General features: G+C 42.2%; 1 protein-coding gene across 4 annotated transcripts; it reads left to right on the top strand.

Annotated features, from left to right (window-relative positions):
- The first annotated feature begins 5,505 nt into the window (after positions 1 to 5,505).
- PLIN2 (perilipin 2) lies at positions 5,506 to 23,227 on the top strand. Of its 4 annotated transcripts, XM_032635969.1 has the most exons (9): positions 5,506 to 5,592; positions 6,576 to 6,626; positions 6,713 to 6,908; positions 8,548 to 8,630; positions 9,796 to 10,081; positions 10,874 to 11,055; positions 11,964 to 12,098; positions 13,045 to 13,335; positions 22,813 to 23,227. In XM_032635969.1, exons 2-9 carry the CDS (start codon positions 6,597 to 6,599, stop codon positions 22,951 to 22,953), a joined length of 1,344 nt encoding a protein of 447 aa, XP_032491860.1. In that variant the 5' UTR covers positions 5,506 to 5,592; positions 6,576 to 6,596; the 3' UTR covers positions 22,954 to 23,227. The 4 variants fall into 4 exon arrangements, with proteins under 4 accessions (XP_032491860.1, XP_032491857.1, XP_032491859.1 ...); XM_032635966.1 differs by lacking the exon at positions 22,813 to 23,227 and having other exon boundaries at positions 13,045 to 14,098; XM_032635968.1 differs by lacking the exon at positions 22,813 to 23,227 and having other exon boundaries at positions 5,578 to 5,596; positions 13,045 to 14,098.
- The last annotated feature ends 952 nt before the right edge of the window (positions 23,228 to 24,179 follow it).

Here is a 24,179-nt window from a genome sequence, read left to right as displayed (position 1 = left end):
CAGTAGGGAGACTCAAAGCACCTAGGGAAAGGAGGATTCTCAAAGGAGGAGAAAAGGGGCTGAAAGAGTAGGTGAGGGGCCCTCAGAAAATACTTTGCCTGCTTTTATTTCCGCACGGTCAGGCCCTGACTGTTTGCGATCTGGATACACAGTGGACCTGGCCTCCAAGCAGAGCTGCTTAGGTTACCAGGGACAAAGACCACTCATCCTGCAAAGCGAAGTGCCATATGCTCCAGCAACCCCCAAATCATATGTTCTCGGGGCTATTAGGCCGTGAGGTTGGGAACAGGCTTTCTTTTTAGTGTTGGGGCTGGCCAGTAAGCTCGATTTAGAGTTTAAATCAATAAACATATGTTATAAAGGGAAATTCTTCATGCCAAGATGATTTCATAAAACGGACTTATTGTTGACTTGTATTTTTGTGTACATGGCGGAAAGGTTATGGAGTCAGACACCTCACATTCTAGTTTCGATTCTGCCCGCTGCGGTGCCTTAGGCAGATCCCCCAGCCTCTTGGTCTCTCAGAAGAGTGTGGTTTGAATGCAGTTTTCTTTTTTAAAAAATTTATTTTATTGAAGTATAGCTGATGTACAATGTTGTGTTCATTTTTATTGTACTTCAAAGTGATTCATATATATATATATATATATATATATATATATATATATATATAGTCTTTTTCATATTCTTTTCCATTATGGTTTATCACAGGATACTGAATACAGCTCCCTGTGCTATACAGTAGGATCTTATTGTTTATCCCTTCTATATATAATACTGTAGTTGAATGCAGTTTTCTTTTTCTTTCTCTTTTTTTTTTTTGGCCGTACTGAGAGGCATGCAGGATCTTAGTTCCCCGACCAGGGGTCAAACCCATGCCCCTGCAGTGGAAGCACAGAGTCTTAACCACTGGACCACCAAGGAAGTCCCAAATGCAGTTTTCTTAAAGTATAGTTCTTGGATTACCCACATCAGAATGACCCAGGCTACTTTTTAAACATTTCTGGACTATTTCCTAAATGAGGTGAATCAGAATCTCTGGGTATGAAACCGAGTTCCCCTCCCGAGTTTATGATGAAACTCTCTATCCAAAACTGTATTCCATTCCCTTCCTTGTCCTGCCTCTGTTCCCCTCAGGATTGAGGAGTATCAAAGAAGAGGGGGGATTGAAATGGAGCAGGACCCTGTGGGGCCCTCCCAGGTAAAAAAGTCCCTCCCTTTCCCCCGTTTCTTGTTGGTAACAAAAAAAAGGCTTCAGTCTCCTAGGCCTTCCCTGAGTTCCAGAGAGCAGGCAAAGCAGTTGCTAGTTACGGAAATGAGAGAATACAGAAACAAAGAAAAAGCAGCTAAGCAAGAAAAGTAATGACAGTAGTTTGGCCATAAAACAGAGTCCTAGCTCCTCCTCAAGGGATACGACTAACCAGATTAAGATTCCTGGGCTTCCCTGGTGGCGCAGTGGTTAAGAATCCACCTGCCAATGCAGGGGACACGGGTTCGAGCCCTGGTCCAGGAAGATCCCACATGCCACGGAACAACTAAGCCCACGCTCCACAACTACTGAGCCTGTGCTCTAGAGCCCTCGAGCCACAACTACTGAGCCTGTGCGCCACAGCTACTGAAGCCCACCTGCCTAGAGCCCATGCTTCGTAACAAGTGAAGCCACCACAATGAGAAGCCTGCACACCACAATGAAGAGTAGACCCCGCCTGCTGCAACTAGAGAAAGCCTGCGCAGAGCAACAAAGACCCAACGCAGCCAAAAATAAATTAAAAAAAAAAAAAGGACATTGTAAAGCTATACACAAGGTAAGGTATTGTTATTTTTTTGGGTTAACATAATACAGCTGGAAGGAACCCTAGATACCATCTAACTCCTTCATCTTACAGGCACTGAGGGTCAAGTGTATTTACTGCCTAAGAGCACACACCAAGTAATAATAAACAGTGTAGTAGACTCTAGAGTCATACATACCTGGTTGCAGGCCCAGTCCTACTACTCACTAGTGATCTGGGAGCCGAGGGCCCCACAGAAGTGGAGAGCTGAGTCGTACAGAGTGAGAAGAGTTTGCCAGTTGGGCAGGCACTCCAGGCAGAGGCAACAAGGGTTTGTCCAGAGAGAGAGGTCTGTGAGGGAGTGAGCACTGCATGGAGGCAGGGATACAGGAGGATGTAGCTGGTGCGTATGGTGCTTTTGTGGAAGGGAAGAAAAAAGGATAAGGGCTGGGGAAGGAGGCAGTTGCCCTACCTCTGGAAGAGGAAACTTCAAGTCAGATTTTCTTTTTCTTGCTATTTTACTATTACTTTGTAGCAATAATACACCCAGGTTGAGTTGCTACGAACTCTAAGAAATGTGTCTCTGTCAACAGAGTCTCTCATACTTTGTAGTCCAGGAAGGAAGATCAGGTGGGACCTGGGATATGGCCCGTTCCCTGGTGCCGCTTCTGCTTCCCCTGTGAGCAAGGCTCTCTTGGGCAAAAAGGCTCTGGGTGTGGTTAGAAAACATTAATAATAGCTACCATTTCCTTGAGTCATTTGTAGAGACGTGGATGGACCTAGAGACTGTCACACAGAGTGAAGTAAGTCAGAAAGAGAAAAACAAATATCGTTTATTAACGCATATATGTGGAACCTAGAAAAATGGTACAGATGAACTGGTTTGCAGGGCAGAAATAGAGACACAGATGTAGAGAACAAACGTTTGGACACCACTGGGGGAAAGTGGCGGGGAGGTGGTGGTGGTGGTGGGATGAATTGGGAGATTGGGATTGACATGTATACACTGATGTGTATAAAATTGATGACTAATAAGGACCTGCTGTATAAAAAAAAATAAAATAAAGTTCAAAAAAAACACAAATAATAGGTACCATTTCCATGTGCCTGGCATTATTCTGTTGAATGTATTGATTCATTTACTCCTCACAAAAACCTCATGAAGTAAGCACCACTATTTTTTTCTCTTCTCAACTTTTCAAAACTTTTCAAAAGCGAAGTATAGCATGCATATAAAAAATAAAGTGTACAGTTTAATGAACTTTCACAAGAAGAGCAGACGCATGTAACTAGCACCCAGAACAAGAAAATTACTCGCACACAGAAGGCCCCTTGTGGCCTCAACCAGTTACTAGCCCTCCCCTCCCTCAAAAGCAACTACCAAGCCTTACTTCTGACAACAGAGCTTAGTTTGCTTGTTTTGTACAGTATTATTTGTATGCAGCTTCTTTCACTTACATGGCACGTAGTTATAGGTCTGTTCATTCTCTCTCATTGTTGGGTAGTATCATCAACCTTTTATTATGAAACATTTAAAGCCCCAGAAAAGTTGAAAAACTAGTACATACAATGAATAACCATATACCCTTTACCTAGAACATAAAGGACTGTTATTATTTCCAGTTTTTAAATGAAGGAACTAAGGCAAAGGGCAACTAGGTAATTAGCTCAGGTTATGTCCCCGGGATCTAGTCTCGCCTAGCTTGCTACTTAGTCAGTCATGACTGTGGGCAAAATCACCTAATGTCTCTGTTTCTCATTATTAAAATGGGAGTGATAATCCCTATTGCACTGAGCTCCCAGATTGTTGGGAGGCTCAAACAATGAGGAACATATGAAAGTGCTTTGTGAAGAGTAAAGTGGTGTTACTAAAGAAAGTATTTTTAAAAATATAGGCTCCTGGGCCTTACCCCCTGTAGCTCCTAACTCAGTAGGGCTTGGGTAGGAGACAGAATGTTTAACAAGCACCCTAGGTGATTCTGATGCACTAGTCCCGAGACCAACTATGAAAAATCATAGTTCTCAAATCATAGGTTCTCAAACGTTAGAGACCAACAGAATCACCTGGAGGACTTGGGTGTTATTATTGCCACTAGCTCCATGTTGTCCCAGACTCATGAAGATGAAAGAAAAGCAGGTGCAGAATATGGTGTGCTTTATCCTCTGGGGACTTGGAAAGTCTAGACCCCAACATTAGTCTCTGGAGCCCTCTCCTTCTCAGGTATAGAAAAACAGAAGGAAGCTTGCTTATCCTTAAAGAGGGCAAGTGACTCACAGGTTTAAAACAAGTAAAAGCATGGAGGCATTTACAGGTGAAAGGGCAAGAGCCTTCTGTTGCAAAATAAGAGGCCAGAACAGTGAGAAGTTTTAAAAAAAAAACAAAACCCCTCACCATCATCACTCAGATTCCTGTCGTTTTAGATTAGGGTGGTGACATTAATAGGCACACTAAACATCTGCTTAGAGCACCAACAAAGACAGAAGAGCAAAGAGAAGAGCAAAAAATAATTTGATTGCTTAAAGCATTGAAGACGTCAACATGGGAGAAAAAAACCCATGAATTTTTGGACTTCCTAACAGTTATTTTATGGTAGTACTGCATTTTGTCTTGAATGACCTGGTGTGTGTAGGCGGGGCGGAAAGACACAATATTTGGTTTTTCTTGCTGGGGGCCTCCAGATGCCTTCCGTCGTGTATAAAGGATACATTTTTTAATGGGTCGGTTTGGAGCTTTAAATATGCAACACTAGTTACGTAATTAAGGTAAATGCCTTTGAGGGTTTCCCACAGTTCAAACTCTGTATCTTGACAAAGCCCGCCGCCAGGCTCCTGCGTCCTCCCTGCCTCCGCTTGCTCCCAATGCCGGAGGCCGAGGACCCGGCGCCAGTTCCCCCTCGCACCTCCCACCTGTGCTTTCTTGTTTACCTGCCCTGAGAGGGAGCAGGGAGGCCGAGGCCCTCGGCGATGTCATCAGATCCCAGGCCACTCACTCAGGGAGCGGTCCACAGAGCTCCTACCCGGGGTGGGGCAGTTGCACAATTTGTTTGCTCACATAATCTGGTTCAAATCCTGAATTTTACACAAGAAGAAACTGGGACTCAGACGTTGATTTGTTTCTTAAAAAAAAAAAATGCCATCTTGCATAGTAATCATACGCAGCTATCATCCCGGAGTGATTTGGGTTTAAGTCTCGCTGAAACAAACCAACAAACGGTATTCTCAAAAAAAATTCCCTGTTTTGGAAATTCCGATTCAACTTTAAATCAGACGGATGTTTGAGGAACTGACTTTAAAGTCAAAAGAGCAGCAAAACAGCCATCTCTACACGTCCGTCATCATTTAGAATTTCACAAAACTTAAGAAGTTGTTACAAATAACAGTCCATACGTCACTGCTTCCATTTTTAAAGACAATTCTATTCTGAGGACTGGTGGAAATCAACAGGTTAGTTACTGTTCGTCTGTCCGCGCGACTCCTCCACTGCCTTTTGCAAAACTACAAATCCAGCGTGGGCGCCGGCCGCATTTTTGTCGGGGGAACCCCAGCACCCCTGACCCAGTCAGGGGCCCCCCCCGCCACGCCCACCCCGAAAGGGACCCCCACCCCTGGAGGCGGCCCTGCAGTTGGGGGAGGTGGCGGGACTCGGCCCGGCTTCTGGGGGTCGGGTGTCAGGGAGCCGCCAGTCACGTGGCGCGGGGGCGGGCGCGGGCGCGGGGGCGGGGGCGGGGGGGGCGGGATATATAGCCCGGCGCCCGCGGGCCGGGCCTTGTGAACGCCACGCGGACCCGCTGGATCCTGGACTCTGGGCTGCTGCCAGCCGGTGGGTACGCGTCACCTCTAAGGTCCCGGTCCATTGCGGCTCGGCCCCCAGCGGGCTCCAGGCTGGACGCTGGCGGCCTCGTGGCGGTTTCCGGGCCCCGGCTGGGAAGGGGCTGTCTCCTGGGCCTGCGCTTTGCAACCTCGCTTTTGTTCCTTGATTCAGGCTGCTTTTCTGCCCGCTGCCTTAGTGCGGTTGTAGCTTCTTGGCTTGGTTGCGGGTAACAGTTTCCAGTCGTCCCGAAAGGACGTTATTTAAAAGGAAACGCGTGAGAAAATCGTCTTGAAGCAGAATTTTGTGGGGTGCGCAGTGACAGACGGGCTATTGATGCTGGCGTCTGATTTCCGCCTTTAGCGTGGTTCTCATTTCTTGTAACAGTGGGACCCTTGGCCGGAGGGTGAACTGATTGGCTCCGAAGTGGTGGATTCTTAACTTTCCAGCTCTGCTTCTTAGCAGTGAGGCTGTTTTGTGTGGCTGTGGGTCGTTGGGGACACTAAATTGACATTTTAAAGCGTCCGGAAAAGTTTCTCATTTACTTGGAGCACCTCCCTTCTCGTGTGTTTAGTGTCCCCTGAACTAGTTTCAGTTCTTTGACAAAGAAGGAGTAACCACCGCCCCCGACCAAAGTGCTCCGTCTTGATCGTCCTGACTGTACAACATGTCTTCTACTTGGAATATCTCTTTAGTTTTACCATGGGTTTTAAGTTGGTTAGCATTTTTGTGGACAGATATTTATCTTCAAAAGGCATCTCTAATGTTCTGGTGGGGAAAACATTGAATTGAACATTTTAAGTGGGTGACTTGTACACGTGAGCTTTAAAAACCTTCTTTCAGTTTGCCCAGAGGAGAGCTCTGAGAGCCAGAGGGTGGGAAGAAATGCAGACCAAACTTGAATTTTGCTCTACTTGAAATTAGCATTTGCTTCGGTTGGAGAATGAATCTGGGAGTCTCATTACAGTGTCCTGAACCAAGTTTCTCTTCTGCAGATTTCTTTCTCCAGAAGAAGAATGGCATCTGTTGCAGTTGAACCACAGCCGGTATGATTTATAAATAGCAGTTTCTTGATTCCTTTCCCTCCCCAGTGTGTTTTGGAAGTTAAGCTCTCCCTCCTCCTTGGTTGCAGAGTGTGGTGACAAGGGTGGCCAACCTACCCTTGGTGAGCTCCACATATGACCTCGTCTCCTCGGCTTACATCAATACGAAGGGTCAGTATCCCTACTTGAAGTCTGTGTGTGAGATGGCAGAGAAGGGCGTGAAGACCATCACTTCGGTGGCCGTGACGAGTGCTCTGCCAATCATCCAAAAGCTAGAGCCACAAAGTGAGTTTTGATTTCCCCCTCAAAATTTAGTCCTATGTACTCATCAGGAGCGAGCCCGAGAGCTGGCTTGAATATGGTGAATGCCAGTGTTATGCCTTAAGCACGCATCAGGAATCCTCAGCCTTTCCTGAGACACATGCTGCCTTTCCCGAGAAACTGCCAGGTGACCCTCATTGTTATAGAAGGCCTGCTTCATAACAATGGCAGATGTTATGCTATTACAAAAAAAAAATCCCCTGGAGATGCTTCTGTGTTGGCAAGTGAGGTCATATGGGGAAAGAGTGAGTGAACTGAAATAGCTGACTTCCTTGGGACTACACGGTATATGTGAACTGCTTTAAAAATAAATAAATAACATCAGCATACAATTCAGTGGCTTTTAGTATACTCACAGAGTTGTGCAGGCATCACCATAATCAATTTTAGAACATTTTCATCACCCCGGAAAGAAACCTCATACCACTTTCTGTTTGGGGTGATGAAAAAGTCCTGAAAATGATCGTGGTAATGGTTGCTCAATATTGTATTGTGAATGCCTGTGAATTGTACACTTATACTCACTCACAGTCACTCCCCGTCCCCCTCCCCCCACTGTAGGCAACTAGTAATCTACTTTCTGTCTTCATAGATTTGCACATCCTGGACGTGTAATGTAAATTGAATCATAAAATACGTGGTCTTTTGTGACTGGCTAGTTTTCACTTAGCATAATGTTTCCAAGGTTCATCCAAATTGTAGCGTCATATCAGTGTTTCATTCCTTTTTAATGTGGAATAATTTAATATTCTATTGCATGGATATATCATATTTTATTCATCAGCTGATGTTTGGGTTGCTTCTACTTTATGCCTATGATGAATAATGAATGCTACTGTGAACGCTTGTGCCCAAGTTTTTGTGTGCACATATGTTCTGAATTCTCTCGGGTATATACCTAGGAGTGGAATCTTCAATTTCTCCACATTATGAACTACTTTTGAATAAGGGTTTAAATCATTCCCCCAAGTGGTTATGTCGTAGACTTTTAGGATTATTAGAAACCTTTTAGAGATCAGTTTTCCAACTCTGCTACTTCCCAAATGAGTATAGTAGTAGTTCTAGGCTTGATCATTGCTGGAGGGTGGGGGGAGCTTGGACTAAAATCCGGGTCTTTTTAGGGAGATCCAGGGTGCTGTTAGCATACTGTTTCCTGGTGATAACCCAAAGTACACTGCCACCTACTGAATTAAGTGTAGGTGAGGATTAAACTAGCATGGAGATGCTAATTTTGAGAGTTTTCATATACCTCGTTCCCTGAATGAGGGTTCAGGTGAAGCCTGGCTTCTCCTGGCATTAACCTTAGGGGACAGTTGATGAATAGGAGGCTTCTTGGCCAGCATCCTACTTGGCCTGTCACTGCCTCTGCTTGCTGCTCCCCCCACCCTTCCCACACCCATATCCTTATTTCCCTGTCAGTAGAAGAAAGTTGCCAGAAACCTGGCAAGAATCTTCTTTCTGAACTAGAGAAACCAGGCAAAGTATTGCATGGTAAATTAAAATGAACATTTTTGCTGTTTTTTTACAGTAAGAATGAAGGCTCAAGATATATATTCACTCTTACCCAGACTGTTAACATTTTCATCATTTGTGATTCTTCTAGTTGCCGTTGCCAATACCTATGCCTGTAAGGGGCTAGACAGGATTGAGGAGAAACTGCCTATTCTGAATCAGCCGACAAACCAGGTGAGCTTGGGACAAGAGTGCTGAGGCTTGCCACCTGACATTTTTAAGTTTTATCTGTTTAACACAGGCTGTGCAGACCATAAACAGGTAATACTTGTTTGTCCCCTCAACCTTGGATATATTTTTGAAAGAGTAATGATCACTCCGTTACCTCCTGAACTGTTGTCAGGTTGTCTTAAGAAGCAGAGATGAACTATCCACCTTTGGGCTAGAATACCTTTAGTCTGATCTCTATTAAATTTATGGCTTCATCTCTGTAGGTGAAATTGCTTTCTCAAATCACTGATTCCCATGTGGTACTGGATAAATGCAGAGGTGGTAAATAGAGCCTTTTCTCACTTGGTACCTGAGAGCACATCTAGTAGGATGGGGAACTGACACCTCTACCTGTGTTTTGGCTTGGGGCTGTGTGCATAGGGCCAGGTGTGCATGATACCTATATCTATACTTATAGGCATGCATGAGGGGCTCAGTATAAGCATGTCAGTGTGGAAAATGCCATTTTCTCTAGAGTACTCCTTGTGCCTTAATTACTATAGGTTCATCTAGTGTAAAACAAAAACCAAAAAAACCTTGGGCTTTCCTGGTGGCACAGTGGTTAAGAATCCACCTGCCAATGCAGGGGACATGGGTTCAAGGCCTCGTCCTGGAAGATTCCACATGCTGTCGACCAACTAAGCCCGTGCGCCACAACTACTGAGCTCGTGCGCCACAACTACTGAAGCCCATGTGGCTAGAGCCCGTGCTCTGCAACAAGAGAAGCCACCGCAGTGAGAACCCCGTGCACTGCAACGAAGAGTAGCCCCCGTTTGCCGCAACTAGAGAAAGCCCGCGTGCAGCAACGAAGACCCAACGCAGCCAAAAATAAAATAAATTTTAAAAATAAATAAATAAATTAAGAAAAAAAACTTGGCAAATTGACAGATTTTTTATCTGTTTCCCTCATTTGGTCCTCCAACAACCCTTGAGTGGTGGCAAGTAGGGTACTTATACCTGATAAGGAAATTGAGGTTCATCAACTCTCAGTGACTTGTCTAAGACCTACGACTAGAAAGTAAAAGGGCCAGATTCATTTTTTAACTCTTCAACTATGCTACCTTAGTTAAGAACTTAACTAGGTTTTTATGCTTCTCACCAGCCAAATGATCTACCTTTTTCCCTGTAGGTTGTGGCCAATGCCAAAGGTGCTATGACTGGGGCAAAAGATGCTGTGACGACTACTATGACTGGGGCCAAGGATTCTGTGACCAACACAATCACTGGGGTGGTGGACAAGACCAAAGGAACAGTGACTGGCAGTGTGGAGAAGACCAAATCTGTGGTCAGTGGAGGCATTAACATAGTCCTAGGAAGTCGGATGATGCAGCTGGTGAGCAGTGGAGTAGAAAATGCGCTCACCAAATCAGAGCTGCTGGTAGACCAGTACCTCCCTCTCACCAAGGATGAACTAGGTAATTGGATTTCTTTCTTGAAATAATGTTTTACATTTTTTTTTTTTTTTGTCTGTGCCATGCAGCTTGTGGGATCTCAGTTCCCCGACCAGGGATTGAGCCCGGGCCATGGCAGTGGAAGCCTAGAATCGTAACCACTAGGCCACCAGGGAACTCCCAATGTTTTATATCTTAAAGCAGTCTTTCTAAACAGCTTTATTGAGATATACTTTTATATACCAAAAAAATTCACCTTTTTTCATTCTAAATTTACAGTTACATAACCATCATAATCCAGTTATACAATTTCTCTCACCCCCAAAGATAAAAGATCCTTCATGCCTGTTGGCAGTCAGTCTCCATCCCCCCACCACCCCCACTGTCTGAGCAACCACTAATCTTTCTGTCCCTATAGTTTTCCTTCTTAAGGCACTCTTAAGTTTCACACTGAGTTGTACGTAGTAAGTCTTGAAACTTCGGGAGAAATTAGCCTAGAGAAATACTTTCTATAAATGGATTGTCCTTAATGGGCTGCTGTATAGAATCATTAAAGATTTAGTGCTCACTGTGTGCCAGGTAAGAAGCTCTAGTGGGAAGAGACCTGTGTAGGTGACATGTGTCACATATAGGGATGTGTTCTGGGCTGCTAAGCCCAGCAGCAGACATGAGGCATCTTGGGAAGAGGGGTGCGTGATTGCTAGATGGGTGAGTGGAATCAACAAAGTCAAGATCCAGGTTAGAGTTCAGGCCTTGTCACTTAGAGCTGTGATCCTGGACTTCTTTTTTTTTTTGGTCACTTCTATGTAACTTCAGAAAAAGAAGCCAAAAAAGTGGAAGGATTTGATCCTGTTCAGAAGCCAAGTTATTATATCAGACTGGGATCCCTGTCCACCAAGCTCCGCTCATGGGCCTACCAGCAGGCCCTCAGCAGGGTTAAAGAAGCTAAGCAGAAAAGCCAGGAGACCATTTCTCAGCTCCATTCCACTGTCAACCTGGTGAGTACAACTACCTTTAAAGGTATCTGAAGTGAGTTCATTTATCTCGAGGATTGGGAGTAGACATATCATGAAATGCAAGAATTTTAATCTTACCATATGAACAATCCAATAGAAAAATGGGCAAAGAGTATACAGAAAACTCGCAGAAAAAACAGTATAAATAGCTGAAATATCAATATATGAAGTGGCGTTAATCTTACTCTGAGGGGTCAAATTACTGATTCCGGTTCTGTCCAATGGCACTGGCAAAGTTAGATGCTGTGGGCGATGGTGTAGAGAAAGAGGAGTACTTGTGTTTTTGTACTTCCAGAGGATTCAAGGGGCTCTTGTAGGAAAGTTACAGACACACCTATGCCTGGAGCAGCTTTCCTTCTAGAAACCTATCTTACAGATAAGTATGTTTGTTCAGAATTGCAAAAGAGTATAAACAATGCACATCAACTAATAGGGGACTGATTACATTGATACATCACAAAAGACTACTGTGTAGCCATTAAGGATTGCCAAGTTACAGAACGGTATGTATTGTATGGCCCTTAGAAACCGGTTTATTCTTGGAAGGGGAAGTAGGTGGCTGGCAACAGGGAAGAGGAAGTTCGAGTTCCTTTCTCTTTTGTAATTTTATATATTACACGTATTAAATTTCAGTTGCCATGCCTGTGTTAAACTGGACGTAAATTGGAGACAGTGGTTTAATAATTAAACAAGAGGCAATAAGTACTATGACTGCTTGGTTGACTTACACATATTGATAACAAATAACAATGCTATCAGGGATCTGTCTCCTTAAAAACCAAGAATTTCTGTAAGAGTTGATGTTGGCTGATTTACATCATGGATCTGAGAACAGGCTAACAAGAATGTCTGACTAGTTTGTTCCTTTGTCTTCTTTCAACGTGTTCTAGATTGAATTTGCCAGGAAGAATGTGCATAATGCCAACCAGAAAATTCAGGGTGCTCAGGATAAGCTCTACCTGTCCTGGCTGGAGTGGAAGAGAAGCATCGGCTATGATGATACAGATGAATCCCACTGTGCTGAGGTGAGACAACTGGGACAGAGTCATCCACTACAGCTTCTGAAGAAGTTCTTACTATTAAAACTTCTTATTAGAAACTTACTAATAAGTTTCTTATTATTCCTCTTAGAATACTCTTATCAAAAGTTTGAACAATACAGTATACATAGGTTGCCTGTTATGTGACCGAAAAGCAAAAATGTGCAACTTTATCTAACAGTTTACAGATAGGCATATTGTCCCTATCAGGATACAACTAATTGAGAAACACGAGCATTGCCCTTACATGTAGGCTATAGACTAAGTGAATATAGGCATCTTTACTGTCATAGTGGTTTTTTGATAGCATAAATATAGTTGCTATGAGAACGCTACATAGGAAGGGTACTAACTCAACCTTGGAGTGAGGATGGGTGAGTCAGATGGTTTGCTGGAAGAGATGAGTGGTAAGCTGAGACCTAAGGGGTGAATAAACTAGGTGAAAAGGCAATAAGGGGACGAATGTTCCAGACAGAAGAAATAGCATATTGTAGCCCTAGAATGTGGTCTTTTGCATTCCAAAAGCTAGTATGCATTTGCCCTTGAAATCAATATTAACTGTTTGTTCATATCATATCTCAGTTGAGGAGAGAATATCTAAGTTGCCCTACTAATATGGAGTGTATTTTCCTTCTGTCCAGTCTCCCCTGTTAGGTTTCTTCAGCTTAAGACCATGAACTTTGAAGACTCAGGCACTAGTTCAAATCCACACTCCAGCTGTTAACTGGGGCATGTTATTTCAACTCTAAGCTTATGTTCATGTTTATGAAATGTGAAATAATACTGCTTCACTCAGGGTTATTATGAGGATTTTAAAAAGTTAAAGAATCCACATGTGCGGTGGATGTACAACCAGCTGACTGGAAGTGAACTAATTCGTACGTAGGACTGTTGGATCCACTGCTAATTCTTAAACTTGTCTTATTTGCAGCACATAGAGTCACGTACTCTTGCTATTGCCCGAAACCTGACTCAGCAGCTCCAGACCACATGCCACACCCTCCTGTCCAACATCCAAGGGTTACCACAGAACATCCAAGATCAGGCCAACCACTTGGGGGTCATGGCTGGTGACATCTACTCAGTGTTTCGCAACGTTGCCTCCTTTAAGGAAGTGTCTGACGGCCTCCTCGCTTCCAGCAAGGGGCAGCTGCAGAAAATGAAGGAGTCTTTAGATGATGTGATGGATTATCTTGTTAACAACACACCCCTCAACTGGCTGGTAGGTCCCTTTTATCCTCAGGTGGCTGAGTCTCAGCCGGCTCAGGCCCAAGGTACAGCCAGGAAGCCCGGCAGCCTGAGCGCAAAACACGTTAAACCTGTCCCTGTCGGCAACGCACAGGGCAGCCAGCCAGATGACACCTCCTCTTACGTTGAAACCTGCTAGACAACTCTGAAGTGGGGAAGCAGCTATCGAGAAAAAAAGGTCCTCTATTGTAGTCATTGCCAACTGGATTAAGAGCTTTAAAGTTTCTACTTTAACGGATGAGTTCTGTTGTTTACTTGGCTGGAAAGAAAAGAATGATAGACTGTTCAGAGCCTATCCAGAACTCACAAAATGTCCCAGTGCATTTATGGCCTCATTCTGTTGCCACTGTTGCTGTCTGTTTGTATTGAATAAGAACACCTTCACGTGGGCTGTTGTATGAACTGGTGTCTGCTCTGGTTTGGTCCGAGCAGGCCTCAGCACTGGTTTGTCTCACAATGCATGCTTGTGCACCCTGAGTTTTTTATTTTTCATAAAGGAATGCCCCCTTTGAATTCAATAAAATTCACTGCAGAATAGATCACTTTTATGCTGTGTGTTACATGTGCTTTTAGTGTGGCTTTCTTGGAACTGCTTTGCCTGCATGACAGGGTTATTAATACACATGAATTCAAATGGGCTGTTGGGGAATTTGTAATAACATTGGAAGACTAATGTTAAAAATGGAATGTTTGATAACAGGTTTTAAACAAATTAAAAGCTAATGTTCCTATAAGAATTTTATTAGGTGGTGGTGGTTCCTTTCATTTGCCCATTTACTGGACCCCTGAGAACAGGTTTTTAAACTAGCAGAAGGAGCCACTTTGCCTTGCTGAGAAGAAATCAGAGCTGAGAGGAAGCAGTGACTCTTTGCAGCAGTCTCACGTAAAGATAGCAGTATTTCTTGCCAAGGGGCCATCTAACGTGTAAGGAATGAGATTGTTCAGTGTCCAGTCTCAGCTGGACTTAAGGTACCATGTTGTCACGTTGGGAGAGATCACTAACCTCAGTTGTGGGTGAGATGCCTTTAGAAGACCACATGAGAATAATTAGAAAAAAAAGACTTTGGACCCCCTGTAGAAAAGGGTTCTTCCTACCTCCTACCTAGGGTGTCCAGACTTCTAATCCCCTTAATGTGGGTTAATTATTTAGGAAACATGGATCTCCTCATGACAAAGCTGCAGTATGCCAAACCTTTTCAAAAAAGCCAGTCTTAGAACTCGTGAAATAGAGCTACATGCTTCTACCTGTCCTGCCCTTCAGCAGAACTGAAGTCTCAGTCAAATTTGTCTCCTCTTTCTACCCTGCTTCACCCTTGTCTCCCCATGAAAACAAGGAAGCAGCGTATAACTTTACATGGACTTGTGTGAATAAACTTATCAAAGCTTACTAAGTTAGAGAAGTAAATTTTTTCCCCTTGAGGTAGCTCCAGGAATCAGTAAACATGTGAGCTCAGGTGGAGGGACTCCCTGAGATACTTGAAGCTAAGGAACCTCTGGTTTCTGGGACGGTGGACTGTCAATGATTTATGGGCTTCCAGGGTGGAACCAGTCCATGCACTGGCCTGCCCATCCCTAGTGACTGGTTTTTCTAGAGACTCTACCTCTTAAAAAAAATTTTTTTTTATTAGTCCAAATTGGATGTGATCCTGCTGTCATTTGCCTCAAAACTTCAAGGCTGGTATTTTGTGGTTGATTCTAAATGGTTGGAAAATTTATATACTACAGCTGTACACAGACTTTCTTATACTGAACATAAACCTTTGTGTTTCCCCTTCATAAGAGTTATAGTACCTACTGAATTGCTTATGAAAAAGAGACTGTTCTCAAAGCTGTTCTTCATGAGCAAGACAGAATATAAAGAGACCTTAGTTTCTAGAAGAATACCACTGCCCTTGGTTTTGTCTGTCTGACTTTGTGTCTCAAGTTTGTGCCTACATGCATTTCATTTTGTTGTCAACATGTCTCAGAATTTGTGGTGTCCTCGTTTTATTGTTGCATAAACTGACAGTTTTAGTTTAACAAACTTTTTCCCGAAGAGGACAATTACTTTGAGGGGAAAAATGCTGACTAAGCCTAGCACAGTCTATAATTACAGCAGGTTCTTGAATATTTGGCTACGTGAAGCCTGTCATAGTGTGCCTGAGTGTTCAAGCCTACTTCTTTCCTTTGCATGTAATTATAATGTGAACTTCCTAATTAGTTCTGGGCAAAAAAAAGAACATGGTATATTAGCCAATAATGTCTTAGCCTTAGTTTTATCATCTGTAAAGTAAAATTAGTGATGTTTTTCAACAGATGGAAGTGAAGTGTTTGAGGATGGGGTGTCTTTCTGTTTTGCACTAGTCATGAGGATACCTTCTGTGGGACAGTGACACATAGTGTCTTTAACTGGCCAGTTCCAGAGTGAGTAGTGAGTATATAGTATCAGATCATGATTGGGAAAATATATCCACTTTGATAAGGCATGATAGATATTGAAAGAATAATGAAGTGAAACAGGAAAAACTAAAATTTGGTTTACCTGAGATATCCCTTTTAGAGTATCATTTAGCTCATGGAGATGACTGGTGAGGGAAGGAGGAATAAGGAGAAGGAGAGATATTTGTGCACAAATCTAATAAATGGCATCTAAATGATGCCTGGGGGAGCAGGTGGGGGATGGAAAGGAGGGCTCTTGCCAGCCTGACCTTCCTGGGCTCGCGTGGACTTGAGACTGGGCCAGCTGGGCCTCAGTCCTGATCCAGCTCCAGGAGTGACGTAGCACAGAGGCCTGCATGGGTGATGGTCTTGTGAGATGTCCCTGCCTTATAAACCAAGGTATTTGTTGCTTGTATCTCAAAGGGCAATACCTTCATGCTCTAAGTGTCCACCTTCCCCAAAGATATCCTATAATGTAGGATATCCTATCATATTTTCACAGTTGCTATTTAGTAAGGAAAAGATGCTGGATAATTCCACTGTTGGATGTCTAAGTTCCCAGGCTATCCTGTAGCAGCCTACTTCATCTGAACGATGGAGAAACTGGAAAGGAAATAGTATCGGACTATTCGCAGAGAAGAAGAATAAGAAGTCATATCACGCTTGAGGTCAACTTAGGCCAAAGGAAGATGTTTTATGGTATCTTTCCTGTTCCCCTTGCTTACCTTTTGAGATTCTGATGCCATTCCCTCATGTTTGAGAAGTTACCGATTGCTAGAAGAAATTGTGTCAACTGGACCCTTACTGGGATAGGTTCAGGTCATATTTTTAGGGCTGGTTGGGGTTGAGGCCTTCTTGTTCACTATCCAGGGGTTGCTGAGCAGAGGCCGGGTGCTCAAGTGGAAAAGGCAGACTAGGAATATCACATCCCCAATTGATGATAAGGTAGTAAGAGGCAGGCAGCCCATGGCCCTGTTGAATTTGACAGGTGAGATTGCCGATTAACACAAGGCATCTTTAGTTGTTAAGATTGTCAGGAAGATGGCTAAGTGAAATGATAGGGTGGCAGTGTGAAAGCACAGTGTTTGGGGGAGGGGAGACAATTGCCTGGGCTTTCTCCTCCATGCTTAGCTTGCTTAAACTGGGCCTACAGATTAGAGAGAAATGGGATATAATATAATGAAAGGTTTTAAGTCTCAACAGAGGAGCCTCGTCTTGTAGAATAGACCTAGGTTGTTTAGTTTGGTACAGATTTTATGAAAGTGCTGTTTGAGAGAGCCATATTAACGATATGAGAGCCATATCATAATATCTGTGTCTTTTGGCTAACACTGAAAAAAATGTTTTCTAGAATTTAAGAAAGTGAGGAAGGTAGTAGATAGTGTTGTTAATTGATATTTTACAAGAGTAATGAATAGTTTAAGTGGTGCTTTTGTGTAAATGTCAGTGATGAAGAAATAGTTACCATGTAAATTATCTTTTCATTTCTCTTGGGTATATACCTAGGAGTAGAATTACTAGTGGGTCATATGGTCACTCTATGTTTAATTGTTTGAGGAACTGCCAGACTGTTTTCCGAAGTGGCTGCACCATCTTACTTTCCCACCAGTAGTACATGAGGGTTTTGATTTCTCCATATCCTCGCCTACACCTGTTATCTGACTTTTTGATTCTAGCCGACCATTTTTTTTCTTTATTTTTTTCTAGCCACCCATTTAAATTATAACTTAGCATTAATAGGAGTAGATGTTGAATAGTATGAATCAAGCACTTGTCCCTTTTCGTTGTCTACTCAGGTTAGAGCACAGGACAACTCAGTAAGGAGGTAGCTAATGTATCTATCAGACTGACTCCCTTGTATGAAATGGCCCTAGTGAGCTCTCAGCATGGATAAAACCATGCCGTCTGTCAGTGAGCCTTCCTCTGCCCTCTTTGTCTATGCCAGGGATTATCAACTGGGGACACTGATGAAATGCAGATTCCTGGGTTCCACCCCTACAGAATCTGGTTGGTAGGTCTGGAGGTAGTACCAGGCGTCTGCACTTTAAAAGAGCATTGCTTAAAAAAAAAAAAAAAAAAAGACATCTTAGGTGATTCTAATGCAGGTGGTCCAACGATCATACTTTCAGAAATGAAGGAAACAGGAAACAAATGATTTTAATCTGAAACAAAGATAGGACTAGGGTTACCAACAGTCCTACTCTTTCCAAACAAGAAATCTGGTGTGGGCTCCATAAAATGTCTTGCTTTAAAAAGAGCTGCACGACTTCCCTGGTGGCACAGTGGTTAAGACTCTGCACTCCCAAGGCAGGGGGCCTGGGTTTGATCCCTGGCCAGGGAACTAGATCCCACATGCATGGCGCAACTTGCATGCCGCAACTAAGGATCCCACTTGCTGCAACTAAGGAGCCCACATGCTGCAACTAAGGAGCCTGCCTGCCACAACTAAGACCTGATGCAACCAAAATAAATAAATTAATTAGTAAATTAAAAAAAAAGAGCTACTCTTAATTTACTTGAGTTAACAAGACCCTTGGGAATTCCCTGGTGGTCCAGTGGTTAGGACTCTGCACTTTCACTGCTGAGCCTGGTCGGGGAGCTAAGATCCCACAAGCCACGCAATGTGGTCAAAAAAAAATAATAATAAAAACAATTTAACAAGACCCTTGGTGTAGACTCCATAAAATGTCATTTTAGAAAGACCTACTCTAATTTAGCTTAATTTAAAAAATTTTGTATTGAAGTATAGTTTACAATATTAGTTTCAGGTGTACAACATAGTGATTCGAAGTTTTTGTACATTACACACCATACAAAGTTATTATAAAACATTGACTATATTCCCTGTGATGTACATTATATCCCTGTGACTTATTTATTTTATAACTGCTAGTTTGTACCTCTTAATCCCCTTCATCCCTCTCCCCTCTGGCAACCCCTAGTTTGTTCTCTTTATCTGTGAGTCTGTTTCTGTTTTGTTACATTTGTTCATTTATTTTATAGATTCTACATATAAGTGATATCATGCAGTATTTGTCTTTCTCTGTCTGACTTACTTCACTTAGCATAATACCCTCCAGGTCTATCCATGTTGTTGCAGATGGCAAGATTTCATACTTTTTTTTTATGGCTAATATTCCATTGTGTGTGTGTGTGTGTGTCTATCCATTCATCTGTTGATGGGCACTTAGGTCGCTTCCATATCTTGGCTATTGTAAATAATGCTGCTATGAACATTGGGATGCATATATATTTTCATTTTATTCAGATAAATACCCAGAGGTGGAATTTCAGGATGTATGATAGTTCAATTGTTAATTTAAAAAAATATATATTTATTTATTTATTTGGCCATGTTGGGTCTTAGTTGCGGCAGGCGGGATCTTCCTTGCAGCATGTGGGATCTTTTTAGTTGTGGCATGTAGGATCTAGTTCCCTGACTAGGGATCGAACCCAGGCCCCTGCTTTGGGAGCAAGGAGTCTTAACCACTGGACCATGAGGAGAGTCCCTAATTGTTAATTTTTTGAGTAATCTCCATACTGTTCTCCATAGTGGCTGCACCAGTTTACATTCTCCTCAACAGGGCATGAAGGGTCCCTTTTCTTCACATCCTTGCCAACACTTGTTATTTTTTGTCTTTTTGATGATAACTATTCTGACAGGTGTGAGGTAATACCTCATTGTGGTTTTTTTTTAAATAAATTTATTTCTTTTTAATTTATTTTATTTTTGGCTGCACTGGGCCTTCGTTGCTGCCAGCGGGCTTTCTCTAATTGCAGTGAGCAGGGGCTACTCTTCCCCTTGCAGTGCGCAGGCTTCTCATTTTGGTGGCTTCTCTGTTGCAGAGCACAGGCTCTAGGCATGTGGGCTTCAGTAGTTGTGGCACACTGGCTCAGTAGTTGTGGCTCGTGGACTCTAGAGCACAGGCTCAGTAGTTGTGGCGCACGGGCTTAGTTGCTCTGTGGCATGTGGGATCTTCCCAGACCAGGGCTCGAAGCCGTGTCCCCTGCATTGACAGGCAGATTCTTAACCACTGTGCCAGCAGAGAAGCTCTCTCATTGTGGTTTTGATTTGCATTTCTCTGATGGTTAATGATGTTGAGCACTTTTTCCTATACCTGTTGGCCATCTATATGTCTTTGGGAAAATGCCAATTCAGGGCCTCTGCCCATTTCTTAATTGGATTTTTGGTTTTTGATATTGAGTTACTGTATGAGTTTTTCCTGTATTTTGGATATTAACCCCTTATGGTACATATCATTTGTAAGTATCTTCTCCCATTCAGCAGGTTGCCTTTTCATTTTGTTGAAGGTTTCCTTCACTGTGCAGAAGCTTTTTAGTTTGATTTGGTCCCATTTGTTTATTTTTGCTTTTGTTGTCCTTGCCTGAGGAGACAGATAAAAAATATATATATTACTGAGACTAATGTCAAGGAGTGTGTATTGCCTATGTTTTCTTCTGGGAGTTTTATGCAAATTAGAAAATGGCACCTTATCCTCAACACTTGTAGTGCCACCTTCTGGAAAATTGTCATAATAAATACAGGAATCAGTGAAGTTTATGAATGAGTGGTGCCCCCTTATGGTTGTATGGTGAACAACCTGCAAAAATTATGCAACTCCCTGGAACCCTGGCATGGTCACTTGGTTTTCTTGAAAAGAATGTCCTTGCAGGGAGGGACTATGGTTATTTCAGCAAGCATGTGATTCTGAGTTTGGCCTCAGAATGCCTGATGGGCATTCTCAGCAAGAGACTCCTTACACTCTTTCTTTGATGGTCCAAACTATTGTTGTTCATGTCAATGGAAAAGGAATTTATCTTATAAATCTGTGAAGTGATTTCTCTTGTGCCACATTTCTAAAAACCCTATGAAGATGGTCAGGCTCAACCACTACATTTTAAATTAAACTCGCCATGGAAACTTGATAGACTGTGGCTATTTCTTAGCTGCTCCACCCTCCCCTATTTCCTTCCCAGCCCCCCAAATAGGATTTGGTGATGGTCCTGAATAATGAAAATTATATACTCTGATTCATTCTGGATATATGGAAGATGAATTATTTATATGGCTCTCCTAAATCATCTCAAGGACTAGAGCTACTTTTTTTTTTTTTTTTTTTTTTTTTTGTGGTATATGGGCCTCTCACTGTTGTGGCCTCTCCCATTGCAGAGCACAGGCTCCGGATGCGCAGGCTCAGTGGCCATGGTTCACGGGCCCAGCCGCTCTGCGGCATGTGGGATCTTCCCGGACCGGGGCACAAACCCATGTCCCCTGCATCGGCAGGCAGACTCTCAACCACTGCGCCACCAGGGAAGCCCTAGAGCTACTTTTTTGATGGTGGTGAGGCTTTTTTTCCTAAATCCTAAGTGTGGAATCTCCAATCTTCTGCAAAGAACTCTACTTAAGGCCAGTAGTTACCTGATCTACAGGCGACTTTGGAGGTTTGTGTGTGTAAGAGGGTGGTACTTAAGAAACTGAAGAGAATGAAATTTATTGAGCACCTTTTACAAGCTAGGCGTATACTATCTTTCCTCCTCATTTGCAATGCAATCAATTTGGTATTTTCCTCACTTGACAGGTGAGGAAACTGAGGTTGAAAAGAGGTAAGTAGAAGAGTGGGGATTTAGTCCAATGTCTTACTGATGTCAAAGTGCTTATTTTTTCCATTCTAGCAATCTAGCCACTGATAGGAGAGAACTGCTGCTTGCTTCCTTATTTGGGGTCCAGAAAATCCCTCTCTCTATATCTTCTTGTGTTATAGCTTCCTGTTCTATTTTACATTTATTAAAAACAGAGTGATAATGGATGTTAAAATATACATTTAATAGAAATAGATCAGAACAGAGAGCTAAGCAAGGTACATCTTTTAACTTAAAAAGGCTAAAATTGCGAAAGTTGACTTGCCTGGGTAATGCCCTGAATCAATTTATATAAGCAGTGTTGGTTTTTGTGGATGTCAGACTGGGTATAATCTTTGAAAAGTGAACATTCATGAAGATCTAGAATGTAGTTTGATCTCCCCAAATAGAAAGCTCAGGAATAAATAGTGGAAGTGTTTACCTCAGACCAGACAGTCCTCTGAGCACCTGAGTTCTTACGGAAAAGTGCAGTAACGGCCACAAACAGCCAGGTAAGGGGCCCAAGAAAAAGCAAGATTCTCGCTTCGTGTTTTGTTTTGTTTTGTTTTTTAACTGTTCTTAAAAATTGTGGTCAAATATACATAGCATCCAGGGTACCATTTCAGCCATATTCTTAAGCATACATTTATAGTGTGCAGCCATCACCACTATCCATTTCCAGAACTTTATTATCATCCCAAGCATAAACCCATTAGACAATAATTCCTCATTTTCCCTTCTGTCTATTTTTTGATGGATATTTTTGTTGTTGTTACTGTTAGTTTTTTTGCCCCTGCCAGGTAATCAGCTAATTTTTTCCTCTGCTATCAAGATTTAGCCTTTAGTAACTTGTTATACCTTACTAATTTTCTGCTTCTAATCTTCTGTTGGTTAAGAAATATTACTTGGCTTATCAAAATGGTATGCGAAGTAACAGTTAATAGAACTTCTTATCCCTAAAAGCCTTTCCTATGCAGAGAAGAGCTAGGGCTTTGTGATGGCTCTTTCAACTATTCAAAGACCTTTTTGCTTCCTTAGTTCCTAGACACTTCCCAAAGGGTTTATAGGATTGGAAAATCAAACTTATGGAAAAGAGGAGTATTATTGGTTTTAAGAGAATAATAGATAAATAGACAGATGAATAACCAGAAATGCTTTATAGCTTGTATTTTCAAAAGCTTTCATTTAATTCGTTCTACCACTAGTTGGTTTCCTTTTAAAGAGAAGTTTCCTTAGTGCTTTTATAATATGAGTGAATTGTGGAAATAAGACTATAAACATATCGAAGACAGCGTAGTTATGGACAAAGTAAGGTTCATGCACATGAAGTAATTTATGTTTCTAAGAGCTCACCTGGACTTGACAACTCACTTCATTAGTGTTTGTTTTAATATCCAAGATTCTTCTTTTACAGGTACTAGATTTCAGTGTCACAGACTTGACATCTGAGGCTGATGAAATTCCAGATATTATAGCTTTGGAAGAGGAAGATGGACCAAGTCATTCACATGCCAATGGCCCTCAGCCTTCTCAGGGCAAAATGTTGAATAACTAATAAGAAAAATCTCCTTTTGCTGAATACACAGTTTGTGTCACATTAAATTTCATGTTTGCTCATGTGTTTATTCCTGTGGCTTTGGGGATTAATCTATTGTGAGTTAATCTCTTTTCTGGCTACTTGCTAAGACAATTAAGACATTACTGGTCTTAATTGTAATGAAACTCTGATTGACCCAAACTTCTGTAAAATAGTCTTGTTCTGCATCATATATTATTTTATATAATTCTTCAAAGTTTAATCTTTGAAATGCCTATAATAAAAATGGGCTTATAATCTTGAATCAGAGTGTTTTTTTTAAACACTGATATAGTGGACTTCTTTTTTCCTCCCAGGATTCGTTCCCGTTTCTTCTGGTAACAGCACCTTTATGTTTTTTTGGGGGGTGTGGTCTCAGTGCATCTGCTAGTCAAGGTCTTTTTGCTTTCCCCTGGCATAGGGGGTAGGCATATGACTAAAAAACAGGTCACTTGGGAGAAAGCATATCATGATGGGTAAAGGCTCAGACTCTGGATTCCAATCTTGGCTCTTCTACTTTCTAGTTATGTTACTTTAAACAAATAACTTAGTTTCTCTGTACCTCAATTTCCTCATCTGTAAAATAAGGATAATAGTAGGTTTGTTATGAAGAATAAATAAACATTTATAAAATCTTAGAGCAATGCCTGGCACAGAACAACATTAAATAAGTATTAGTTAAATAAATTGTAGAAACAATGGCCAAACCAGTATTGAGGAGCACCCCAGTGTCCAGATTGTAATTCTTTTTCATTTGTCAGAAAGAGGTATTGTAATACCTTTTCCCACTAAAAGAAATCAGTGCTTCTTGGAGAAATGGCTGATTCCAGGTGTGAGGCAGGAAATGTACAAAATGAGCCTTGAACTTCTTGCTATTTCATATAGAAAAGAAGCTGATTTATTGGGAGAGTTTCCATTAATTGGTTCCATTAATTGGAAGAGGTTCCAATTAACTAAAGATGGGACAGTCTGAACTTCAATAAGGATAATAATTGCAATAGATTGAACCCCATCAAATATGAACCCCATCAAAATCTAAATATATCTCTATCTATCTATCTATATAAACAACCTAATTGGTCACTTTCAGGGGATGATAGCAAACCAATTATTATCTTGAAAACTGGTAAATAAAATGAAAGAATCGGGACTTCCCTGGTGGTACAGTGGTTAAGACTCCACACTCCCAATGCAGGGGGCCCGTG

The sequence above is a fragment of the Phocoena sinus genome, chromosome 6 (assembly GCF_008692025.1).
Source record: "Phocoena sinus isolate mPhoSin1 chromosome 6, mPhoSin1.pri, whole genome shotgun sequence".
In the NCBI taxonomy this organism is placed as follows: Eukaryota; Metazoa; Chordata; class Mammalia; order Artiodactyla; family Phocoenidae; genus Phocoena; species Phocoena sinus.
This window is presented reverse-complemented; position numbering and strand designations above follow the sequence as displayed.

Bases quoted from the DNA above. Each gene is read 5' to 3' on its own strand.
- PLIN2 (XM_032635966.1), top strand. From the start codon at position 6,597: ATGGCATCTGTTGCAGTTGAACCACAGCCG. The intron at 10,082-10,873 runs GTAATTGGATTT...ATGTAACTTCAG, and splicing joins TCTCACCAAGGATGAACTAG to AAAAAGAAGCCAAAAAAGTG. The intron at 12,099-13,044 runs GTGAGACAACTG...TCTTATTTGCAG, and splicing joins ATGAATCCCACTGTGCTGAG to CACATAGAGTCACGTACTCT.